This window comes from Homarus americanus, unplaced genomic scaffold (assembly GCF_018991925.1).
Source record: "Homarus americanus isolate GMGI-L3 unplaced genomic scaffold, GMGI_Hamer_2.0 scaffold13581, whole genome shotgun sequence".
NCBI classification, from domain to species: Eukaryota; Metazoa; Arthropoda; class Malacostraca; order Decapoda; family Nephropidae; genus Homarus; species Homarus americanus.
Window position 1 is genome coordinate 169,772 of NW_024750713.1, and position 20,947 is coordinate 190,718.

Consider the following 20,947-nt stretch of genomic DNA (forward strand, 5'->3'; position numbering starts at 1 on the left):
TACCACTAAACGTCTCGGATAACTTTCAGTAATGAACAATCAGTTGTAAGTAAAATATTATATGAAACACACTTACTCACCATAAAACTGAGTTTGAATATTATTACCTAACAATTTCACTGTGGTTGAAAGAGGTGGTTTGGACTACGCGTTGCACTACAAAATTGTTGACAACATACTGTAGAGATAGTAAGAAATATTATAAATTGTTACGTCAATAATTGTTAAGTATGATAGAGATTGATAATTATATCATATATTTATGAAATAATTAAGTTCCTCGTCGTTTTTGTTGTGTGTTTCTGAAGCTTAACCTTATATTATATGATAAGAAGAAAGTGTCAAATTTCCATTTATTTATGAGGCCACAACAGTACCACCGAATTCTTTGGGGGAATTAAAAAGAATTCTTTGGGTTTAATTCAGTGATGAAATTTGAGCATGTTTTTAACTTAGAAGCAATGAAGATTTGGAGGTTTGGCAATTAGTCAGGTAATAAATTCGATTTATTTTGTATACCTTATTGATTTATATGCTTCGAGGATTATGATAGTTTTACTAGATTATACAGTCAGTAGGTTATTGTCATCCAACGTTAGATATCTAGGAATAATCTTTCAAAGCACCATAATGATTATTTGTAGAAAAAGATAATTATTTGCCTACATAGGGAATAAACCCCCTTCGGTTCAGAGCGATGGTGGTAGTCTAATATTAACTTAAGTAACGGTAACCTAATAAAACCTTAACCTAATCTAATATAAACCTAACACAACCTTGACCAATCATAACATAAACTTTACCTCATATTTGCCTTAACTAAAAATATCATTAACTTGTCATTTAGCTAACTATAACATTAACAGAATATAAAGTTAATTCAATATAACCTTAAACAAACCTTATTTAGCATTCTGTGTAATATAACTTTAACAATATACCCTTAACCTAACATAACGTTAACTCTTTCATGGTATATAAGCAATGAAATAACAGAGTGAGCTTACAGTACACTTGTGCAATCATTTCCTTTTACCTTTAAAACTATTTCTTTGTTGTAAGTACTGCTTTTCTTCTGCACAATAATGTGTCATATTAGTTCTGTATAATTGTTTAGTGTTGTCCCGCGCCAGAATTTTATCTGCACCATGATTACCCAGAGTTAATTGGGTGGACGCCAACTACTACTACCACTACTTGCCCTGCCGGAGGATTGAATCCGGGTCACTTACGAAGCGAACATGCTGACCATTACACCAAAGGCTACCACCACCAGTTACATTTACCGTCACAACTTAATTTACATTTACCATCACCACTTAATTTACATTTACCATCACCACTCTAACTGAGCGTGACCACCTGTTCTCCTCAAACCTTAACGACGGGAATCAGTCTATTACAGCTGTACCCTTAAACTAAAGTTAGGTTAGTTTAGCAATTGTTAGGTCACAACAAAATTTATTAATTTATTTTACACCATTTTTTTTAAGAATGAGGGTCAATTTGTAGTAGAGCACATAATTCGATATTGTTTTTTCTTGTTTGTGAAGAAAGGTTCACACAAAAACAAGACTAATTTATCTGATACTTTTGGCGCAATTTATTCATAATCGATATCGGGAACCAAGACGCACGTATAAACTCTTGTGAACTGGAATGCGTCTAATTTATACAACTCTTTATAATAGATGATTAGAAATATTCTGTAAATCATTCTTGTTGTTTAAAGGCAAAGTAATAAACGCGACAGCTGCGTGTCGGCGTTACTTCAACACCAGTAATGTATTGACTGGTGATTACATGGATAAACCCAAGGATAAATACTGTTTATAGTCCTTGGATAAAACTAGGTGGTCGAGATAAGAAACACTGGTGATGCCTCTCTTATCTGAAGTAGCGATAAGGCCAGCAGCTAAACAAGAATCTCTCCATATTGACATAATGATGTCTCAAATTCTCAATCTGTTCACTAGGCAATTCCCTGTCAGTTAGATTGCCTATCGATATTACTGTTTCTAATCTCAACAAGAGTTTCCTCTGTCCGATAATTCTAAATACTTTCCAAAAGATACGAAAAAATAGGAAAACTGCTACATCTTTCGCACACAATAATGATTACCCCTTTCCCCACCCATGTACTTTGCTATGTATCTCAAGTGTAAAGCAGAAATGTGTGTGAGTGTACAGAGTAAAGATGGACGTGAAGGTGTGAGATATAAGAGAATGCGCGACGTGCTCATATAACCGTGGCATGTAAATACGTTTAGGGATTTTGCAAATTTTTAAATGAGAGTAAGACTGGATGATGTAGGTCACCTCAGTTGTGTGGATCTGATTGAATATTAGTAAAGTAAGTTAATAAGTTCAGAAAATAAACTATGCTTGGGCTATCTATATCGAGAGACAGCTAAATGTTATATCTGCAGCATGTCCTCGATTGGTAGATGCACAACAGTAAATTGTGAGCATGTAACATGATGTAACAAACAATAGAAAATTGGCTTCTGGAAAAGTTTAAGCAAATTCTGGTGGTATCAGGTTGGCAACTGTCAAGGTGACTCAGGTTGATAGTTGCAATACTAATTACACAAACTAGTGCAACATACCGCCAAGAAAAAGCTGACTGTCTGATCTGCCATTATATAACCGGATCTAAAGGAGCAAGTTTAGGCGTGAAACTAAGTAATTGATGTCAGACGAGAAAATCAAACAGAGATGTGAACTTTTCCTGATGTCGCTTGACACAGGAAAAGTAACTAGGCATGATAAGATTAGCCCAGGGCTACTGCGAGAAAAGGGAAGCTACTCGGTAGGATTTCTTTCTTTGTCACGTTTTCCTGTACAGTACTTTTGTCTTTTGCCACATCGATGGCCATTACATAATTTTGTGGTAGCAATCTGAGATACTATGCCATTGAAATAGTTATCATAATGTTGGCAGAATGGGTTAGTGCTCAACACATTCACTCTCAATACAAGGAGAGTACGAGACTCATAACAATGGGTTACCCATTGCTTAGCCTCGAGATCCCCATACGTGACTCCCTGGCACTTGCTCACATCAAGGACAGTGTGTGCCACAGTACAGCCTTTGAATGAACTAAATAAATTCGTATCACTTATGCTGTCCAGGGCATATCCTGTACATTATGTCAAAGTTAAGGGCAACGTGCAGTAATTCAACGTCTTCAGATATGTTTAAGAATAATGTGAACATGTTGAGTATTAGACGAATATTCAAGTATTATTAAAACAATTTCATATAAATTTCAACAAAGCTACACATTCATTATAAATTATGTGTAGTATTGTTTATGTAAAGGCCATATTATGGTTACTTGCTTTGTATTATCTGGAGTTCCCTCCAAATAAAAAAGGAACCTTTGTTGCATCTGTATTCACTTGAATGCATTGCAGTTAAGAGGTGTAAATTATATAATAATGTTTCCCCATTTCCCGTTGATTGTTCACCGTAACAGGGATACATGTGTCGCAGGTAAATATCATGGATTTTTTGTTATTTCTCCATTATGACACTGAGGTGATGGATGAAGAACTTCACGTGGATTGGCATAGGGTTCTCTCTTCCTACCTAAACAATATGTGCGATACATTTGATTGATCCACTATAAACCATGTTTGATATATTCACTGAAGATTTTGCGATATATAATTTACATGTATTATATATATGTAAAATTAAAGCTATATTTTTTATATAAAAGGAAGAGAATTTGATGAGATAAGGGAAAATTTGAGGTAAATATCATAGGATGAAGCCCAAGCCAGTAGCTGAGGACCTGCAGGATGAGTCAAGAGTGGTGCCCTCTTCTCCTCAACATTTTCAGTTAACGTTTTCCCTCTGGATAATTCATCGCATATGTGAGTATTTTTTCATTACCTGTCAATACAACTACACGTTTAATAAATTACGAGTGATTCTTACGACCGTTAAAGGTAGATACATGCGTTAATCCTTGTCATATTGGTAACTTGCCTCCGTCCTTGGCCTAATGGAACTTATGTCTACTGAAAAGGAAATTTAATGAAGGGAAACAAATATTGGGAATTCTTTTTGGTATGTCTATATCTCGTGGCATTACCAGGATATCATTAAAGAGACATTTGTAGACATAACTAGTGAAAAGAAAGTATGAAATTTAGTTATGGCAAGAGGAGAGAAGACTTAGATAAGGTATCGAGTTGTATTTGTTGTTAATTATGGATAAAGGTTTCTGGTCTGACTACCTTAATGAACTGGGTGACCTAGGTGTTAGGCAGGACATATAGGGTTATGTTAAAAGGTAAAATTAAGGTTCGTGGCTTTAAAAGGGTTTGTTTTCTTCTGGATTTTCCCTCCTAAACCTTTTGCTTAAGTGTGTAGAATGCAAATTTGGTGGAGGAGTAAGGTTTAAAATAATATTTCATTTTCCTAGCAGATAGCAAACTGGATGGTACTTTATTTGGGGTTTAGCACTTACAAAATACAGTACAAAACCTGACTTTAAACACTGCCTTATGTTTGTCTATAAAGAAGTCCCTGAGTGCTGCCAAACTTGACTATGAATTGCTCAGTGGTTTGCTCCAGGTAAAACAGTCGTAGTTCAGTGATAATCTCTTGAAGGTGTTGAGGCTATGTCCAATTTGTATTTCCTTAATAAATTCTTTGTCATATTTTCCTTATTTCCAAAGCATAATTTCTTTTTGTGCACTTAACCAAACTTTTAAAGCAAAAAATCTGAAGGAAATGCAAATTATTAAAGCCTGAGAGTAAATTGCACTTAACCTAGTTGAATTAAAGAAACGTTTTTAAATTTGATGTAGATATTTTGCAAGGAACCAGTACAGTATTTGCATAAATTTGGTTCGGCTTTCTATGGATTAATATAGGCACTATTTTGATGTGAAATTTAAGAAAAACAAATCAAACCTAACTTAACCTAACCCAGCATAACCTAACCCAGCATAACATAACCTATATGAATTTATCAAGAATATATTCTGGGATTGTTAGGTTAGATTATTTATTTAAAAACTTCAAGACCGTATAGCTCAACCTGTACCGTATATACAGTATATTCAGTAGTTGGCTCACAGCACATTATCCTTTTCTTTTCAGCTTAGGGCAGATGTATTTCAAATATGTTTATTTTAATGGGAATTATGAAGATCAGTATTGCAATACATTTCCATTATATTGGTTTCTGCATTGTGATTCGTACTGCACAGCCTATTCAAAAAGCATCAAAACACCATATTCATGTACAGGGTATTGGTTTGGTTGGCTTCACCTGATGTTTTTATTCTCTCAGATGCCTGGGGTCTACAGATACTTTTTGGATTGGATGTACAGTACATTTTGAGAATAGGCCAAAAGAATTGACAACCAGCTGTAACCCAATTTATTTAACATAAGATTGTTTGGTTAGATAAGTTAGACTTGTTTAACTTGTTTTAAGAGACAGATTGTATAATTGTTGTAAAAAATGAAGTATCAAAAATCCAAAGATTTAAGATTATGCTTAATAGAACAACTTACTCCTCAAACTCACTGGGGACAAGTAGACTCATCTTTGCCACCACAGTCACTCAGCCAGTTGCCTCATTGTCCAGTTTCTCCTCATTTACGCTCATTTAATAATTGTGGCTCATTAAGTAAAATAAAATAATTGAGTATGTACTGTATTCTTAAATTTCTTATGTCACACATCCACAACATTGCTAAAGCTGCCTCGTGATAGCTGGAAATGCTGGACAGATGCCGTAGCTACTTCGCTCCTGAGCAGTTGCTTCAAGTTTATGAAGGAGTCATTCGTCCTAACTTGGAGTACTGCACTCATATCCGGGGTGGCTCTTCTTCTGTCCATCTGTTAGATAGGGTGGAATCAAAGGCATTTCGTCTTATTAACTTTCATCCTTTAGTTGACGATCTTTCTTCCCTTTCTCTTCACCACAATGTTTCTTCACTCTCCCTTTTACAGGTACTTTAATGGGCAATGTTCAGTGGATTTGGCATCCTGTATACTGCCAGCAAAGCCATGGGCTCGCAACACATGTCTTGCCAGCGGTGCTTACCGTTTCTGTATGGATGTCGGTCACACTTGAATAACCCATCGTAGTACAACTTTCTTTCCTCGCACAACCAAATTGTGGAATGGTCTGCCTTCTTCTGTGTTTCCATACTCATACAATCTGTCTCACTTCAAAAAGCTGGTTTTGCTGTATCGTTGTGGTGCAGATTAATTTAGTCTTTTTTCTTCTATTTTTAATTTCTTTTTACTCTTAATTCCCCCCCCCCTTCCCCCAAGCCCCGTTGTGGGTCGATGACCTGTGCCTGGGTGGGCTATTCCTCATAAAAAAATACTCCAATAGATATCTTTATGGATTGTCCAATGAATTTCAAAATGACCACCGCAACTCCTGTTGTCTCGGCAAGGTTGTCAGAATCCTTTGTCCGTTGTATCATATTGTCTCTCCAAAAATCGTTATGATACTTTTTGTAGCAAGTGTACAATAAAGACATAGAATTCATAGAGTGATTGTGGAATTTTGAAGTGAACAAACTGTGAATATTCCCGGCAGCCCATAAGAGAGCACGAGTGACGGCAGCATCCTTACCATATAAATAATCATCGAGGATTTAGCACAATGCAATAACTCATTAGAGGTCAAGTGTGGGGAAATTTTTTTCGGAGAACGTACAGTATCTCCAATTAGCTATAAAATGGAAATCAATGTACAGTGTACGGATATTATTAAAGTACCGTAGTACAGTACAGTATATTTATAATTTGAGATTTGACAGCTTCTCTTTGCTTTCTTTAAATGTTCATAAAAATTTTCTGAAACCTCATCCTTATTATTTGGTGGTGCATAAACCTGATTTCTTGACTAACGGAACTCTCAATTCTCCAATTATCCTTTACACTACAACTTAATTTGTGTTTTCAAGAATACAAAATAGACTGTCATGCTTTCCACCACCTGAATATGTCAATCAGTGTGCTTCTTTTGTCTGTTTTACTTCATTTAATCCCCAAATACATATTCCACTACAACTTCTTTTTCATCTCGGTCAACCTTTGCTTACCTTCATATTCCATGTTCCTATTGTGATTTGGTGTCCTTTCATCTTTAAGTTTTCCAGATTGTTATTTAATGTCTAAGACTTTGTAGTGCTCAGACAGTACTCTGCTTGGTAACTCTCCGTGGCACACTGCCTGTAAAAACAGTCTGTAATGTGGTTGGACATTTAGGTGATGCTCAACCAGCAGGAATATCTACCTAAGATCATCATTACTTCCTGGCCATGGTTATTCTGGGACAAAAATTAAAAGTCAGTGATGTAGGAAGCCCAATGCCATTGTATAACAGAACAGTGGGAGGGAATAGTATAACATACAGTATATGGACAATCGTAGATGTGTTAGATGGAGAGTAAACATTATTAAGCTGTACAGTACCTTAGTCTGCTTTGAAGGTTAAATAGCATGTGTGATATTTGATAAAACATATCAGGTTATATCTCTTGTACGCAGCTGATATGACTGATAAGATATGATGACTTTCAGTGTGTGTGATAAGCAGCTACCTAAGGTCCCCAGAGATATACAAAACCTTAGATGATTGGTAAAAACAGCCCAAGAACGTTTAGAGTGGGGGACTGTGGCCTCCAACCCTCAAATATGAGGACAGTACTCTGATAGATTGAGGGCTTTAGCTGTGTCAATTACTTTGTAAACCTCAAAACAACAACTTCTTTGTGTGTCTTACTAAATGGGTTATGAATGCAAAAAGCACTTTAAGTTTTTTATTTGATTATAAGATGGATTTATTTTTATATTAATAGCGATCGTATATACCTGTATACCTGTCTTGCTTTATGTGCACTTGCTGTATGCAAATTTGCATTCATGTGAGGACCCTACTTCTACCCACAATTCATTTAATATGAAAAAATATTGCTATTCTGCATTCTGTGCAAAAAGGGAATGGGAAAACTGGGGATGAAGCATCCTGATAGATGGCATGTTGCCATTTTTCTTATTTTATATTATACTGTACAGTATTTTGTTTATTTATAAGCCACATTAGAGTAGTGTAATGATTTTTACACGACTTTTAGCTATAGCATTACTGTACTTTTGTTTTTTAGTGTGTCTTTGTTGTGAAAAAGTGCCAGCATTAAGGTTGGGGAAGCTTTAGAAATGGTTGTGGAACACATCCCCATTTTCTCCATAAGATTAAGAATTCACTTTATGCGATTTTGAGTTATGTGAGGTTTTCCCAGAACGTAACCCTAGCATAAAGCGAGGGTCATATGTACTTATTATTATAGTTATAAGATTTTTTATGTCAATATACTGTACTGGAATGTATTACTCATAACTGTCTTTATTTCAGGAATTCATCAAGGGGTGAACTATACTGTACATGAGTCAGGCTTCCAAATTTCCGCCTGGCAGTTCTTAAGAAAACTGCTCTGAACATCCGAGCTATCACTGAACTCCTGTGAATTCTCATCTCTGTAGTGTTAGTTTGTTAAAAGTGGTGTGCTGTTAAGTTAAGGCTTAAGGAAAAATATAAACCGGTTGTGTTTCTGCAGTGTTAGATTTATTTAAAAGAAATATGTGCAAATGAAAATATTGTTTATTAGTTCTGGGTATTATATACAAATGGCCCAAAATATGAGAGTTTATCACTAGTTGGATGTTAATGCTGAAGACCTTCCACAACACCTCACACTATGGATGGAGATGGTGGAACTCCACGTCGAGTGGTGAGGGTGCCAAACTCGAGGCAGGCCTCAAAGGATAAAACACCTCTTGCAGAAAAGGTAAGTCCTTTTTCATTTTGAGAATTTGGAAAAAAATAGAGAAACCCCATAGAATATCACCATTAAATTTATATATATAAATATATATATTTTACATTAAGTTTTAAGGTTCTGTAATTCACTATACAAAGTTAACGGTACAGTACAGTGTACTGTACTGTACTGTACTTTAGAAGTACAGTGTACTGTACTGTACTTCTAAAGTGCTTACAGTGCAATCTTTATGTAAAAATTACTGAAGCTTTTTTATGCTTGTGTTATGCTGTGTGTAATGTGATTTTTTCTGATTATATATATATATATATATATATATATATATATATATATATATATATATATATATATATATATATATATATATATATATATATATATATATATATATATATATATATATATATATATATATATATATATATATATATATATATATATATATATATATATATATATATAGACAACAAACTAAATTGGAAACCACACGCCAGTGAAGTTGTCAAATCCTCCGGTTTCCGTCTCCACCTCCTCCGCCGACTCAAGTCCCTCGGAGTTCCTGCACCCGAGCTCCTCAGTGTTTACACAACATTCATACTTCCCAAGCTCACCTATGCCTCCCCACCCGGTCTTCCTCCCTAAATGCCACACAACGTAAACACCTAGAAAAAGTGCAAAAGAGGGCATGCAAGATTATTCTCTCCCCTTCCTACTCCACATATCAAGAAGCACTCAACACACTGACTCTTTCGACTCTCACTGACCATCACCACGACCTCATCTGCAAATTTGGTAAGAAGCTTCTACACCATCCTCGACACCGGCTCCTACTACCACCTGAGATCCCTAGCCCGAGAATTGCTGTTCGACACCACAACCGCATCCAGCCCATACGTGCACGAACTGATCGCTATAAGAACAGCCTAGTCCCAACCATTGTAAAAATTATCAATAACTTGTAATAAACCAATGTATTCACTCCCAGTAAATACTACTTCTTGCACTGTCAATATGTTGAAATGCACTGTAGTTTGAGCTTTTCCCCATCTAGTTATTATATATCTTATTTGTATCACTTATGTTACTTGTATATTTTTTGTAATTCGAAACCCATTCCCCAAATATGTAACTGTATATTTTCAGCCTTCTGGCTGCCAAGCTCTTTCAATAAATCATTAATTATATATATATATATATATATATATATATATATATATATATATATATATATATATATATATATATATATATATATATATATATATATATATATATATATATATATATATATATATATAAAATGAAATGCTATTCATTTCTTACAAATATCCTGATGTGTAGCATTGATCCCATAGCTTTTATATATCCTATTGTACTTTAATGTTCCTGGCTTATGGCTACCTCTCATGAGATTCGTGAGAAAGAAAGCCTCAAGAAGTGAGGGACTACTTGGTATTTTTTGTGTGTAATTTGAAATGGTAAAATAGTACAGTACGTATATACAAATACAGTATTAAAGTTAACTTGTCACTGTAAAAACGAGTGGAATTCCCAGCTGACTCACCCCATTTCTATGTCTGGAAGCAAAAATGGTAACTATACAGTATCTGACAATTGTTCTCTGCATTTGTCATATGATATGTAGGAAAATATCACAGGGCATCTACTGTGGCTATAAAAGGTTAGTAATGGAACTATTGTACAGTACTGTACTGTACCTATATACTGTAGTGAGTTCAGATACATATACAGAACTATGGGAGCAATTTGTTTCAATCCCTTTTTCCTTTGTTTGCATTATTGAGTCATTTTATTGATTAAGGACAGATCAATTCTGAGTCATAAGTTTGGTGTGGTAATGAGTCATGGGGGAGTCATATGGTTGGTATCATTCCTGGTTGGTTGTGAGTCAGGTTGTACTGTCAGATCTGTTGAGGAGATGTAGGATGCTTTAAGTGGTTTGTCTGACCAAGAATAATTTTAGTTCAAGGATTTTTCAGATTGTTTAGTAGTTTTCAGGATCTTTTCATGTGTATTAGGTGTCTTGTTTGATCTGGTCTCTGAATTCTTGTGTTTTACTTAGAGTTGCGACTTATGGAATATAAATTACTGTACCAGTACTGTAAACTTGAGTTTTGTAGATGGTATGGTTACCATAGATAAGTAAAAAAATCTAGATTTTAGTTGTTAGGATTGTAGAAAATGTGATTGATGAATCCATATAGCTTAATAAATCAACCTAGACTACATTATAAAGGTGTCTGAATATTGAAAAACTTGTAACAATTATAATTATACAGTACAGCATACATACATATAGTCTTCTATTATGATTGCTGAAATTACTTGATCTGAATGATTTGGGACTATAGTTGTTGAGACACAGAACTTCTGTACAGCACTTTACAACATCTTCCTTTTTGGCTCTGATACTGCTTTACTTTTGATAGCAGAGTAGTCCAGAGTAGTCCTAAGGATTGCTAATGGTAGTTCACAAGTAGGAAAAAAGACATCAGTACTGTTTACCCAGAGATGTGTGTGTTTTAGAATTTAGTACTGCACAGTACTGTATTTTGGGGTGCTGTGTCTGCACTGCTTATTTTGGGGAGGTAAGGTTATGGGACTCATTGTTATTACTCTGACTTAACCAGTATAAAAACCATCATAATGGGGCTTAGTGTTTCCCTTATTATAGGAGCGTTGTTGTGTTAGTATGCAGCAGAATATGTAATCTTGTTATTTTCCAGCGTTGCAAGGTAATTTATAGGTGTGGGTGAATGTTTCTGCTTTTTAATTGGGGTTTATAATGTATTGACGATAAAGAGATTCTCTACCTTTTTAAAATATAAGATTATTTTTAACGAATTGGGGTTCATCTTTTTGCCCTCTGAGGAAGAAGACTTTGTTCTTCTAAAATGTTTTGTTGGTCATAAAGCCGAGTCTTTTTAGCTTTAAGTAATATCAATTGTGAGATGTTAACCAATAATGTACTGTACATCAGTTGAACATAATATTTAGTAGTCATGAAAACAACATTTACATTTAATCTCATTCAGACCTTTGATGGGCTGGGTGTTTTACATTTGGATAAATTACCGTGCCCTAGATTCTGCTTTGGATTTGCAGAAATTTTAGCAAAATTTTAATTAACTGTCCAAGAGACAGAACATCTTAGGATTTAAGTTTTATTAATCAGTACAACATTTAACCCCTTGTGTACAGGGGTCCCTCTGTGCTGAATAAAATCATCTGACATTACACTGTACTCATAAAATATAGAAAGTGGTATCCATGTACTGAAAAGATTAAGAACATATAATCTTGACTAGTCTGGGAATAAGCACAAGTAGCCAAAAATTCATCCTTAAGGAAAGGCATGGCATTCTCAAATTTTTCCATGTACAGTACACCTGTATGTAGCTACCTACTCTTTCTTCTGCTGCTCTTGCTTAAGTTCCATTTCTAATTCTCTGAGGTGCCATGGGGGTTTATTTGACTTTTGCAGACTTTTTACTGGGAATACTGTACTCTTTCAAGGATCTATATCTCTCTTTCAGATTACAGTACATTGACTTTATTTTCAGATTACATTATCAGTCTTCCTTTTTCTCAGTTGTAATTTAGTTGCATACTGTAACTGGTCTCCTCCCCCTTTCCCTTTCATACTGGTAGGTAGAGACAGCCTTAATGTATACAATATCTCAGACAGTGTTTGCATCTGCTTGGAAGAAGTTTAATTATTTTTAAATTGTGGGGTGTATTGTACAGTATTACAGTACAGTATTTACTTCTCATTTAGAATTGCAATATTAAAAGTATGTAAAAACAATCTTGTCCCATAACTATACTGTACATACTCAAGAAACATTCTTATAATTAATAAGCTGCAGCTACTGATGTACCTCAGTGTAAATTATTGTACTGTTAAAGACAAAGACCTCTTATAACGTCATGTTGATGAAGAGTGCTTGAAAGTTTTGCCGGGTATTTATTTTGGATTTTTTTTATTCTGTCTTAAAACTTTGGTTTAAAAAATGGTGCAATATTTCCATTTCAAGTTTTTATCCATTTTCTTGAATATACCAATAATAACACTGAAAAACTGGGGCTGTAAGAGGATCATGTAAAAAGATTTACTGTAAGGTGCTGTATTGCCATTTATTGAACACCCCGTTAATTTTATATGCAGCATTTCCTGTGTCTTACACACTGAAATCTTCGATATCATGTTTGTAAAAGATTTGAGCTGAGGTCTTGGTAGTTTATCAGATAACTTATCTTGTGGATGTTAGACTGATGATTGCCTTGTTCAGCGTGTGGTTATGAGCCTTGTGTCAAGTTGGGGGGAAGGATGTGTGAACCTTGATAACACCTGGGTTGTCCCATACTCTTGTTCAGTCTTTGTCACACAGGCAGAGTGAGTAGAGTTGTCTGATGCCATAAACTACATTGGTGTGTTGTTGTAACTCGCTACCACTGTGTGTTTAAGGGGTCAGTCATATATTAAGCTGGGATCAACTCGGAACCATTTTGTAATTAACACACTCTTCTGTTGTTGTGAAAAAATAGAATTAGATACTGTTTTGTGAAAAATTCATCTGTGCATCAGGAAACAGGGAGTGTTTTGTGTGAACAAAAATTTTTGGGTGCATTCAAGACTAACGGTAATTTTTTGAAAATTCATGGCTTTATACACTTTATATTAGAATGGAATACTTTATAAGATATCCATAGTAACAAATAGTTTCAACTACCTGCACCACCACCACCACCATGAGTCGAAAACTTATTGTAAAAAAAGAGTTAAACAGATTGAGTGAACTAGAAAGGAATCTTAGAGAAAGTCCTCCAGGCAGTGATGAAGAACATTACACTCAAAACAGAGTCTCATCTCCATCATCTCTGGTTACAACCTCTGTTCCTTCTGCCAAGACATCCCCAAATCCTGCAAGTCAAGTACCACTACGAGGGAGATCTTCTACCTCTCCCCCAGATTTGAACCAGAGTTCTGATTCTTTAAGAAAGGCGTGCTCCACAAGGTCAGGAAAATCACGGAAATCTTCTTCACCTTTAGTGAGAAATCCAACTGCTACCTCACCGGTGTCTACGTCGTCTCACCGTGTACCTCCTAAATTCCCAGAGCCGAGCAGAAAACCATCCCCCTCATCAGCACGTGCAGTGAGGCTTAGAGAAAAATCCCCATATCCTCTTGCCAGGAGTTCCTCTTCTCCTGTTAACACAACTTCATCGAATGTTGGTGTATCAACTAATACTGCACAAGCTCGAAGTACATCTACTAAATCTCTCTCACCACTTGCAAGAATTCAGGACCCTCAGACAAACTTGTTACTTAAAAAGAATATTTCCTCTTCAACCAAGAACCTTACTCCCTCCCCAAAGGGTTTGTCCTCGATGAAGAAACTTTCTTCATCTGCCAAGAATCTACATCTGGGCCATGAATCAGGGTCAGCATCTTATCCCCCAAATGAAAAGGTAAACATTATACAGTACAAGTACAGTACTTTAACATTGGTATCATTATCATTCTTAACCAAGACACCTATTCAAAGTTAAAACTCACTTCTCTGAGCTTTATTTAACAATACAGTGCAGTACAGTACATAACTACTGTACTGTACTGTTATGCAAAAGAAAATAAGATGTATAAGGGGACTGGGTTTCAGATCACTTCCTGGACCAAATACAGTACAGTACTGTGTTTATGCCCCTGACCCTCACCACGGACCAATATATTTGCACACCCATCTCACAGATACTAAAAAATATACAAAACTCACTCATTTCCTACAGTGAACATGATCATAATATTGTTTGCTCTAAATTCAGGAAGTTATTACTAGTGGATTGTGTCTGGTTTGGGTGCAACCAGGTTGTTGCAGGAGGTGGTTCATGTTACCATTTACCGAGAGTAGTGTTTACAAATTTGGAATTTTAGAGTGTTTTGTCCTTAGAATAGAGATTCCTGATTTAATATGGCTGTCTTTTGTCTTGGAGTTTGATTACCGGTAGTCCTTCCATTTTATGATTTGGGGAAATTTATCCTGGATGCTCGGATCTCTGGAACTACATTTGAATAAGTTGACGATTCCCTATATGTGAGGCCTCTGGAATTTTCCTTGGGTTGAAGTTAAATTTTAATGAATCTCTTGGTACCAATTAGATGGTTGCTTTTGAGCTTTTGATTTTAAAATGACAATATGTTCTGGAGTAAGGCTCTTGGACATTCATAGTTTATGGATGAGTAGTGAAAAAAATTCTGTGGTTACTGTCATGAAAGGAAGTAAGTTCAGTATCTAACATGGGTTTGGAATTGAAATTTTGAGATTTTGTGGGATATATCCATGTACCATAATTATGTTATGAGAGGTCAGGTAGGCATTCTGGACCAAGTGTATGTAGGGTTTCATAATGTTGGTTGGAGAGAATATTTTGTTGAACCTCTGTGTACACACAGTAAAAAAAAAGTATTGCGCAGGGGGGGTGTCTGCTGACTTCCGTAATTATTCATACATCACAATGTGGCGGGAAGGTTGGTATGTGTGCCTGTATGGCAAAGGTTACCAACTAACTATAGTAGGGCCATATTAGTTATGTCCCACAGGACCGGCATAATATCATCAACACAATTACATTAATTATCTTACAAGGCATATTCCACTATCCCTCGTCCATGGTGTCATATTGTTTCGCACATAATCCGTGAGGTACTTTTTTGCTCTGTGTATCTATGGGATACTGTACTTTTAGATAAGTTTCCCTTAAGTTGTAGGGTTTTGCTAAGTTTGTTTAGATAAAGTCTGCTTATAGTTCAAGGTGTTCCTGGGGTAATATGAATATGGACTCTTCTCTAACCTTTCAGATTATAGTTAAAGCAAGTTTTATTCTAGTTTAAGGTTGGATTAATGACAAAATGGGAAAAGTTAAGGTTTTGGTTTAGACATAGTTCTCTGGTGTCGACGGAATGTGTCAGTTGGGCTTGTGACTGATCTCCTTTGACATCCTAAGAAGATTGGTTCCTTCCCTTGCAAGAAATTTTCTTGTGGAAAAAAGAGTGAGATGGGAAACTTGGCTGCCAGAATGTGGAGTTATGGGTTTCTTATCTACAAAATGAATGGTCCAGACTTCTTTTAGTAGAGGCCCAGTAGATATAAATGCTATGCACCTCTATAATTTTGCCATATATAGTATGATCCCACAATGCACTGTGCTTCCGTTTTTGTTTATTACACGTGGTTGATGGGATCAGTTGAATAGCTATAATAATTTGAACATTGATGATATTTGTTTCCAGTTAATTATCGCATAAGCTAATCCCATCAATTTGCCAATTTTTTCTGGTGGAATGGGGACCTAACAGACAAATTTGGTTTTAAAGATCAGTTGGACCCCTGTATAGTTACAAGTCACCATATATCCCTTATCTAAGTCATATGTTGTCTCTTGCCTTTTTGCCATGATACGGTATGCTTATGTTCATGTAAATAGATAGTTTAAAGACCATCGTACAGTTGTGTCATTTATTTGTCCATTAATGGGCTTCTTTAAACATCTTTTACCATTTTTCTCTTGGACACGCTTTCCTCACCTGAATGATTTTTCAGGTGAGCAGTTAGTTGCTGTCTATAACTTTGCTCACATACAGTACAGTTATGTACCGGTATTTCGGATTTAAGTGAGGTTTGGTATGTGAGGTAGAATGTTGGGTAGGCACTCCTCCTGCATACACTTGATACAGTACTTAAAGATCACTGCTGTGATGACTTTAACTTTTACAGTAACCACACAAAATAGCATAGCTAATATATTGTGTAGGTAGGGTGATGTTCCTTACCCCAAACTTATTTAGACTAGTGAATTGTTCATTACACATTTGTCAGGTGCTTGCTCGCCGTTATCTGATTGGCAGACCTATTTCCCAAGAGACACCTGACCAGTGTTGGGAAATCACTCTTGTGGTTGGCTAGTTGACCTCACAGCTTGTTAATGTGTACCTGTATGATTTGGTGCAGTGATAATATTGCCTTTGTTTATGTTGAGTTGGGATGTATAATTTTGTAGTTTATGAGAATGATCTGTTTTAACATTTTATTATTCTTAAAATTATAAGCACAGTGGGTTAGGTCCTATTAGTGTATAAATCACTGAGTTTTAGGCCATGTTATAGTGTACTCAGCGTTAAGGTAATTTGGTAGCTACTGGAGGTGAATTTGTAAGAACATGGGAATTTATGTGAGATTCTTTTGTGTTCCTTTGATTTGGTTGTGGATGAGTTTAGAAATATACTAGATACTGTGTGAGGTGGATATAGAGTGCCTGTTATATCTTCTTGATGGGATCTTTTTATTTATTTGTTTATTATTTTTACTTTGTCTTTATTTATTTATTTTATTGCTTCAGCTGTTTTAGAGATGTATTTATGTGTTCCCAGTGCAGTGGTACAGTTTGATGTCACTTTACTTGTTTCTCAGTTGGTGATGCAGTACAATAGTTATATCAGTTCCTAGTTCCTACACTGTTAGTTTTATGTTTCATCTGGCATTTGGGAACTCATCCAAGTTTTGAGGAATAATGATAAACTTTAGAGGAATATATTTTTTTTGAACCATTCTGAGATTCTGGTGCTTCGTCTGTTTGAATGGTTAAAGGTTTCTAAGTTTTCTAGTTTTCATTACACAGGCCTGATAACTTACTAAAAGTTAACTAGATATTTTGTCTATCAAATAGGAGCAGTATTTTTTTGCAGTTAGAAATTTCTCTCATTCTCTGAGGTATTTCTCATCTGGATGATAGGAGAAGAGTGATTAGTTGGTCACATTTCCAAGCCTGATGACCTTCGAGAAAAGACTAGATAAGTACTAGGCAGAGGGAGGTGTCATTTTAATTTTATTTATCGTTTCATCACTTCACAACCTATTAGCCGTTCGGGTGGTTGGTATACCATTTGTTACATTGCTATGACCTTCATTGTCTAGTGATATTTGGGGAGTCACACTGGATAACACCCTTCTTAATTGTGTGTCTGCTAGGAATCGAACCCATGATACTGTACATAGAACCTTGGTTATTTTGTTGTAGTCATTTGCCCGCCCCTGTGGCGTCGAGTAACTTAAGGGAAGCAGATGAACTGGACATATAGGCATAAAACCATTATCCCAGAATATGAATACACTGTACTATAATAGTGCTCAGGTCTGTAGGACTATTTTTCAGTGTATTTAGTCATAGCCTCGTATATCCAAGCGAGGAGACGTGGCTCCATGAGGGGGTATGGGGTGTAGTCAGGTGTTTCTCTCAAGTTCATGGTAATGAGTCATCACAATACTGTACCAAGTTAACGTACACCTGGAACTAACCTCAACACACACACACACACACACCGCCCAATACATTTTTTTATGGATTCTTTTGAGGACATGTTATTTTTGCTGGAAGTCTATGATTCTCCTTTACCTACGAAACATGTTATGTTTTGTAAATGGATGAAATGTTTGAGGAACAGGTTCAGTATCTTGTAAAGGCGGCCGAATGTTAATAAGCCTGGCGTTAGGTAAAAGAAGTTAAAGAAGACTTGGTAACCGAACTCCCACGAGCGGCTACACTTCTCAGCCTTGTCATCTGTTCATTCATTCTCTTTACTGTTGATCTGTTTACTCTGGAGCCTTGTAAGATCATTAACTCATTGAGGGTTGTAATCTGATTTTTAAGAATTTGTTCTATAAACGCTTGAAATTGGTGATGTATAGCTGCAGAAGACAGTAGGGAAGGATGCTCGTCGCGCCTCTGGCATAGCCGCCATGGGGGCGGACCTGGGGTAGGTACCAGAGGGAGTTTCCAAGTGCTGACTTTTATCCACTTTATTGTGGTTTGTGTTGTTATTAATATTTAACAGTGTACTACAAGTCAGTATACTTTAAATGTTAAATTAATTTTACTGTAGTAGATGGGATATAATGATGAAAAGTTGTGAATGTTTATTGGCGCTGCAGCACCTAACTGGGGGCACTGGGAGTCGTGGTGGGGGGAGCGCGATGGGGTAAGAGGACCTCTTGGCTGTCAGTCTACCTTTGACCCTGTTCTTGGTAACGTAAGTTGCACCTCGTGCACAGTGGCGTTACACCAGCACGGTGTGGTGACGCACACATAAACCGGGAGGAAAGTGTGATACAAACACCGGGATTTTTGCTTACTGAGGTAACGCGTTTAGAGAAGAGGGAAACATTTTTTTTACCATCGAGAACAAACAAGGATAACTTCGTCATTTACAAAGTTAATCCCAGTGATGAAATTTAAAAACGTTGTCCTGGTGTGATAACCCGCATGTACTCAATATGTTCTCCCGTCGGAATAATTGCAGTTGCCTTTTATAGAAGAAGTATTGTGTATGAGTTCGTCCATGGCTGAGGATAGCCATATGAGTACGCCCCTACGCCCACTGATGCACGCCCACGGCATGCTTAGGAATGTATACTCGTAGGACCGGTGTGGCGTGGCCTGCATATTAAACTGGGAAGGCCGAGACTCGAGCAACTGACACTTTGGAGTTGACAGTGAAGCCTAAACTCTTGTGACCTACTGAGCCCCACACGCCTCCAGAGATCATGTCAACACTCATGACAATAGTGTAAATACCACCGCTCAGTGATCACTTCTCTTCCTCCTTATAACTGTTCTCGAACATAAAATGACCTGCTTACAGTAATATGTTTCTCTAACATTAATAAATCATCTGAATTAAGATATTCTTTGGTAAATATTTAGTGCCGAAATATTATCACCTTTGGGAAATTAAGTGGAGTCGACATCCGTAACAATGGAGGAGAATAATAACGACAACAAAACTGTTAAAACAGAGGAGCAACAGAACGGGGATGAACAACACAAGCATAAGAAGAATAAGGAGAGATAAGGATAGGAAGGAGAGAGACGAGAAGAACCGCACTCCCACCTACCAGGTAACGCCCACACTTATTCCTGTTAGCTAAGCCACCACTCCATGAACTACCATACCTTAACCTCCTCCTTACCTGTCGCACCTTCCCTTCTTACACCCCCGAGCTTGTGTGGCACGAGTTCGCTGTCTCTCCTAATATAGTTCTAAGCTGTATAAACTAGGGAGTGTGTGTGTGTGTGTGTGTGTGTGTGTGTTTTATGATCCTTAACTATTTGTACGGCTCAGAATATCGTAACATAAATTGTGATGTCTTCAGTGGGTCGGTCAGTGAAAGATGTTATTGATATTTGTGTAATATTTTGGATTGTAGTTCTCATAAGCTGCTGACAAAACAATAACATGGTGGCCGCCCTACTAGGCTATGTTCTGGGGTAGAGTCACTAGGGTCGGATATGAGAAGGGTTTTATCCACTGTAAGTAAACATGACAGGTTGTCTTTGTGTACTCAGGTTTCCTCCTTAACTGACAATACACACATGGAGGATAACCTTCACTGGACCACTAGAGAGACCAGTTAACTTTAAATGTAGAGATATCCAGTATACATTTGCATATTAAATATCTGTATACATCTCGAACCTGTTTATATGAAAGCGCATGATGAGGGTATTGATATAGAAACAGTTTTATGTAGCCAGAAAAATACATATACAGAATGAATGTATGTATCATGTATCCCCGTAAGTGTGGGAGCAGTATGATAACAGCTGTTGGCAAATGAGTTTCTTAGTTACATTATTGGCAAAGGTGAAGTGAGTCTTGGTATTTAAATGGTAAATATCATTGGGTGGTATTATTTAGTAGCTACAATAACAAGTTCACGAGTTGACACGCCTTGGCCCCAGTGGGGTGGTCTGTCACTTCATCCTCTACCTGCCCCCGTTGACTCATTGTGGAAGTTCATCCAGGTTATGTAAGGGGTGGTTAATCCTTAGGTGAAATAAGCTGGGATGGAGATTCTTCAGGTGACAACTTGCCAACTACAGTATATATTAAATTTAGATGAAACGGCGATCTTAATTATATTTGTTTATGATTTTTGTTGTATTTTTTATTTTCATTGTAGTTGTAACTTTCGCATTATGTTTTCTGTGGCAGAGTAATGGTTGGTGAATCCACGTTATCTCACTACACAAACAACG

General features: G+C 36.5%; 1 protein-coding gene across 10 annotated transcripts in view; it reads left to right on the plus strand.

The window, feature by feature from the left end:
• Window positions 1–3,795: 3,795 nt before the first annotated feature.
• LOC121854164 (mitogen-activated protein kinase-binding protein 1-like) overlaps window positions 3,796–20,947 on the plus strand; it is a 150,782-nt gene continuing 133,630 nt past the window's right edge. For 4 of the 10 annotated variants that reach the window (XM_042348613.1, XM_042348614.1, XM_042348616.1 and 1 more), the window contains exon 1: window positions 13,243–14,326. In XM_042348613.1, the coding sequence (XP_042204547.1) occupies window positions 13,607–14,326 (720 nt within the window). In that variant the 5' untranslated portion in view covers window positions 13,243–13,606. Of the gene's footprint in view, window positions 3,886–8,406; window positions 8,840–13,242; window positions 14,327–18,900; window positions 19,807–20,947 lie in introns of those variants that run through there. The other 6 variants (XM_042348621.1, XM_042348623.1, XM_042348622.1 and 3 more) reach the window with 3 other exon arrangements.